General features: G+C 31.6%; 1 protein-coding gene across 1 annotated transcript; it reads left to right on the top strand.

Moving 5' to 3' along the window:
- The first annotated feature begins 1,830 nt into the window (after nucleotides 1-1,830).
- Nucleotides 1,831-5,171, top strand: LOC107868280. Its single transcript, XM_016714935.2, has 2 exons — nucleotides 1,831-2,377; nucleotides 4,441-5,171. Exons 1-2 carry the CDS (start codon nucleotides 2,094-2,096, stop codon nucleotides 4,790-4,792), a joined length of 636 nt encoding a protein of 211 aa, XP_016570421.1. The 5' UTR covers nucleotides 1,831-2,093; the 3' UTR covers nucleotides 4,793-5,171.
- The last annotated feature ends 1,027 nt before the right edge of the window (nucleotides 5,172-6,198 follow it).

Genomic DNA, 6,198 nt, shown 5'->3' with positions numbered 1-6,198 from the left:
TAGGTGTGGCTTCGAACTTTTCAAATATAGTTTGGAATGGAAACGATGCCTTTTTCCTATTCAATATAATAGAATAAAATAGGAGCATAATTCAATAAAGTGGGAGTTCGAAGATAGTAGAAGACACACAGTTGTTATTTTTATCTTAGAGGTAGAAAGATTATTTTCAATAGATCTTAGATTCAAAAAAAAAATCAATTAAAAAAAAGTAACAAAAGTATTAAAAATAACAAAAGATCAGATAGTAAACTACAACTAGATAATATGATGACGTATAAGGAATACACAGATAATAATATAAATTGAAAAACAAATAATTATAAGAGTAATACTATGACTATTAATATGAATGGACAACAAGATAATGCACTCAAAAGTATAAGAAATCAACAAATAGTAATGAAAATCAAAGGACAAAAAATTATAGGAACAATACTATAAGAGATTGTTTGGTAGAGTGTATTGGAAAATTAATATATGTATTAGTTTAATGTATATTATTAATACCTTTATTTGGTATACTTTTACACCTTATGTATAACTAATGTTTGCATTAGTTATACACTCTATTATGTATTAAGGTGTGTATTACTAATACCTCAAAATCCATAGTATTAATAATACAATGGATTCAATACATGCATTAACATGATTAAAGACATTATTATCCCTCAAAAAAAAAATTCACATTCTTTTCAATATATATACGGTGAATATTTTTGTAAAAATTTTTTTTTTAAAAGAAATTATTTAATTCATGTTATTTTTAATACATCAAACCAAACACTGTATAAAAAAAATACAAATATAACTAATACAAGTATTACTAATACACCATATCTTATATTATTCTTATATATTTTATCAAACGACTCCTAATTATTAACATGAACGGATAACAAGACAATGTACTCAAGCCTAAGATATAAAGAATGAACAGATAGTAATTGCAACTATTAATATGAACGGATAACTAATACTCCCTCTATTTCATAATAAATGAATTGTTGAATTTTGATACATATATTAAGAAAAAAAATATTAAAAACATAAATTTAAAACAGCTTTTCATTTTTATCCCTCCAAAAAAAAAAGTTAACCTTGTAATACCTTTTTAAAAGTTAATTAATTGTCAAATCATAAAAACAAATTTGAAAAAAAAATTTAATGATTCACTTATTTTGAAACATCAATAAATATCTCATTAGTTTACTTATTTTAAAACGGAGAAAGTACAACGCACTGCCACCTCTTGCTCATCTAACTTAGAATGTGATATTCATACATTTCTATCTAAAATTATATTTTAAATAAGTTAAAATTGTATTATATCTTATTTTATCACTTATTTTGATCAACATTTATCTTTATTACCTCCCACATTGAAATATCCATTCATCACCTATTGAGATACTTCCTCCGTTTTATTTTACTTGTCTTAAATTAGGATGACATAATAATTTAAAAAAATAACAAATAATATAATTAATTTACCAAAATATCTCTATGAAATGATATTTATATTTTAATTTAAAGAAAAAATAATTAATACAAAAGGTAAAATATGAAAAGAAAAATTTGTATTATCTTAATAAGTAAAATGAAACATCAACTTAACTAATTTGGGATAAATAAAATGAGATTGAGAAAATATTTAAATTAATTTAAATTTTATAGGCTCCAATTCGAATACCGTACCTAAAATAAAAAGAAACTAAAAAAAAAATAAAGAAACACAAGTGGTAATCCACACCCCTAGGATTATTGAAAGCAATTTGTCCAATCCATCTTCCTTCCAATTATAGCACTTTTGGGGACAAGTGGGGTCAATTTAGGTTAGGTTTGGCACTAAGATAGAAAATGGATAACTTCGAATCTTTTTTTAAGATAATGTTTCATTATTCTTTAACCAAACTCTATATATTTATAAGTCCTTTTCTCCTTATCCTCTTTCCCCCCCATTCCACATTATTACATTACATTTCTAGCCATAATTTACATTTATAGCCATTTCTTGTGAGGGAGTTTATTGTAAAGCAATCATAATTTGGTGAGTTTCAAGAACTGTATGGTGGATTTTTTTTGTTTAAACAATGAGTCTGAAAATGGGTTTTGTTTCTTTGGACCAACAAAGAAACCATGGGATCATGGATGAAGAAAATCAAGATTCTTCTTCTGAAATTTCTAGTGTTTTGTCCTCTTCATCTGATTCGGAGTTGCTTGACGACGAAGTAAAAGGAGAAGGAGAAGAAGTTGATTTTTCAATATCAACTGATTCGAATTCTCCTAATTCTTCAACAAGTCATGATGATGATGATGATCATACTGTAGATGCTTTGCAAAATATGTCCACTTTACTACAAGAACTTCCCTTCAAGTAAGAAATTAACTCGAATAGCTTCTTGTCGTTTTTTGTTTGTTATACTGGTATTTGTCATGAGTCGGGTCTATCTGAAACAGACTGTCTACCTCATCTGAGGTAGTGGTATATGGAATACTGTACACTTGCATGCATAAATTTAAAATGATCGATAGATGCATAAACTATGTATAATCAATGTGTACAATTAGTATATAATTTATGTATCCACTCGAACAGCTGTCCACTCAGCTGCATAAATTTTAAAATTTTTTAAAGTAGTTTATATGTGTATGATCATGTATAATTAGGGTATAATCTGTGTATTCGGTTAAAAAAGTAAACAGTGAATTTTACCGGCGATTTAGGTAAAGATTTCATGTGTTCTTTTTTATTAGATTATAATTTAATATTTATTGTTTTTAATATTTGTATTGAAACTTGATTATTTTATGATTCGAGTTATACTAGAGGAGATGTGAGACAATTGATCCTCCTGGGACGGGCGAAAAAAGAAAGGCTTAATATTTAGAGTTCAAGTCACGCTAAAGGGTAGGTGAGACAGTATTGATCCTGGAGGGGGGAAAAAGAGCTTAAGTTTTAGATTTAAGTCACTCTGGAGGGTACGTTAGATATTATTAATTCTCATGGTACTAAGGTGGAAAAAGAAGTATTTGATCTTTGAATTTTTGGCTAAAAAATCCAAATTGGTGTAATTGCACTTAAAAAGGCGATTTCATTATCCAAGTTTAGAACTCGATATCTCGAAATCTGATTAAGGATGACAGAGTACTCAAATACCTAAAAAATTAAAATAAATAAGGCAGGTATGTTGGTAAGTTTCTCATTCGGTGTTCGGTATCCGCATTGGAGTTCGACTAATTTGGATTTACGCCGGTAGGGACCCGTTCGGGGGTAGCGCTTCCTACGAAGGATTTTTTTCATATTCAGGGACTCAAATACGAGACCTCTGATTAAGGGAGGAGCAGCTCCATCCACTGCCCCACATCCTTTGGTGGTATTCTTCATGTATCATGTATCATTCATTATACACAAGTTTAGAGTTCGTTTGGTTGTAGCATTCTGCATCCAGGTTGCTCGGACTCTTCAAAAATGTTATGAGGTGCGTGTCAGATCTTTTAAGTAATGCATTTTTGAAGGAGCTGATACGGGTGCAACGATATTTTTGGAGAGTTCGAGCAACTTAGTCCTGCCGTCTAGATCATCCTACCTTTCTTTTAGGTCGGTGTTGGATCGAACACCATATAAGTGAGGCATCAAAATTCATCGATCACCTTTTCAAGAGCCATAATGTGGTCCCCTTGAGATTTTTGACCGCCCGTCATGTCTTTCCTCGTTTAATGTTGTGCCTTAGCTCTGATACCAACTGTTGTTACATCACGCCAGTAAATATATACTAGATTATTTTCCACATATTCAAGTTTTAATGAATAAGAGTTATTTGATACTTGTATTACCTTTAAAACTAGCCGAGTTATGCGTAAACAGGCTCAAAAGATAAAGCAAAGTTGAGAGATGTACAACTTATTGCTTTTGATTATTTTTTTTAAAGCTTAAAAACACACCAACTTTAAATCATACTATCAGATGCCAAAATTAACCAAAAGAAAACTTTGATTTGTTTTTAACATTATCTAACACCCTCTAAATCCTTCTTTAAAATTTCTGTTGTTTTAGCATATTACTGTTATTTCCTCTATTATTTTCAATGTTAACTTCTTCATTACTGTATTTTTCATTCAAATCATACTTTGAACTATTTTATTTAAGTCGGGAGTCTGTGAGAAACCTCTCTAGCTAGCTTCACAAGGTAGGGATAAAGTCTGGGTACACACCACCTAAGTTGCTCGGACTTTTCAAAAATGTTGCCGCAGTCGTGCCGGATCTTCCGAAAATGTACTACTGTTCAAGAATCCGACCCGCACCTCATGACATTTTTGAAGAGTCCGAGCAACTTAGCACACCACCCTCCTCATACCCCTCTCGTGGAATTACAACGGATATGTTATTATTGTTTTTTAGCCAATTGTTAATTTATTTATTTATTTTTTGGTTAATAGGAGAGGATTGTCAAAGCATTACAATGGGAAATCACAATCATTCACCTCATTATCAAATGTAAGGAGCTTAGAGGATTTGGCTAAACCTGAGAATCCATACAACAAGAAGCTCAAATCATGCAAAAGCTATGGAGTTTTCTTGGAAGGTTTCAAATCAGATAACAACTTGTATCCACCTATTAGAAGCAAAAGTTCTTCAACACTTGGCTCAAAAAGAAGGTCGTTTCCATCATTAAGGGCAAAGAGAAATGGAAGTTTTCTTGGGAATAATAATACTAGTAGACCTCCTGTTCCTCCACATGGATCAACTAGCACAACTAGTTTTACAAGTCAAACCCCTTTGTTTGCTTGATGTATTTTCTTTTACTAAAGAGTTCACTACATACTTGTAAACAGACAGAAATGTAAGATGAGGTTGCGTATAATACAGTCTTCTGGTGGGGCTCTTTTCCGGACCATGCGGATAGAGGGAGTTTTAGTGCATCGGGCTGTCTTTTTTTTCTAAAGAGTTCAATACAGACTTGGAAATAGTCTCCGGAAGAAATGCAAGGTAAGGTTGCATATAGTATGCCCTTGTGGTGGGCTCCTTCCTCGGACCATGCGCATAGAGGGAGCCTTAGTGCATCGGGCTGTTTTTTTATCTTTTTAAAAGAGTTCACTACATAGATTTACTTTCTTGTTATTGTTTCTTTTTCCAGTATGCCATGTGATGCTTCCTCTTGTATTTGTTACATCTCTTCTCTTACGTATGTTCTTGATATGCGTTACCTGCTGTTGGTCTATCGAAAGCAGTCTCTCTAGTTTCGTGATGTAGGAGCAAGGTTGATAAACATTTTCCCCTCTTCAGATCTTATCTCACAAAAGTGGGATTACGCTGGGTATATTGTTGTATTTTGTGTTCAAAGTTCCTTACCTTTGCTAGATCTTGTTGGTTCTACCTAAACGGTAGGTAAGCGATGAATGTGTGACGTTTGAAGTTATTCTTATTATCAAAGGAATGACTTATTCTACTGTGTATATTACTATAATTTTGTTCTATATTATATTTTAATTTATGTGACGTGTTTGATTTGATATAGAATTCAATTAAAAAAAAATTAGACATGTGAAAATTCGGAAATATAAAAATAAGTATAGATTTTTAAGTAGGGAAACCTTTTAAACTAGTGTTGGATTCATGAGTGGGCAAGTATAATCTAAAGAGTAAAAGCCATTTTTGTAGCAGGACAAGTCAATTGAAAATTGTCTTAATCATGAAAAGTTGTTGTCATGTTATTAGAAAGTCATGCCTTCAATCTGTGGAAAGGCATCTAACAGAAACGTAATGTAAGACTAAGTACAATAGATTTTTATGATTCAGTTTTTTCCTGAATTCCTCACATAGCAGAAATGTTGGTGCATCGGACTACCCAATTTCTCGTGGATATAATTAATCAATACTTGTTATCCACACATAGGTACTAGTTGCACTATGACTTCAAAAGTGGATACTACAGCAAGTTGTTGTTATGCGATTAGGAAGTCACGGTTTCAAGTCGTGGAAAGAACCTCCAACAGAAATGTAATGTAAGACAAAGTACAATAGACTCTTGTGATTAAGTTTTTTCCTGAATCCCGCATATAACAGAAACGTTGTGCACCTGACTATATATTCTCTAGGATATAATCAATACTTGTTATCCACACATATATAGGCACAAGTTGCACTATGACTTCAAAAGTGGATCCTGCAGCATTAGCTGCATCTTTTAATGCTGA

Source organism: Capsicum annuum, chromosome 4, assembly GCF_002878395.1.
Source record: "Capsicum annuum cultivar UCD-10X-F1 chromosome 4, UCD10Xv1.1, whole genome shotgun sequence".
Lineage (NCBI taxonomy): Eukaryota > Viridiplantae > Streptophyta > Magnoliopsida > Solanales > Solanaceae > Capsicum > Capsicum annuum.
Note: the sequence above shows the minus strand (reverse complement) of the source record. Positions and strands in the feature narration are given on the sequence as shown.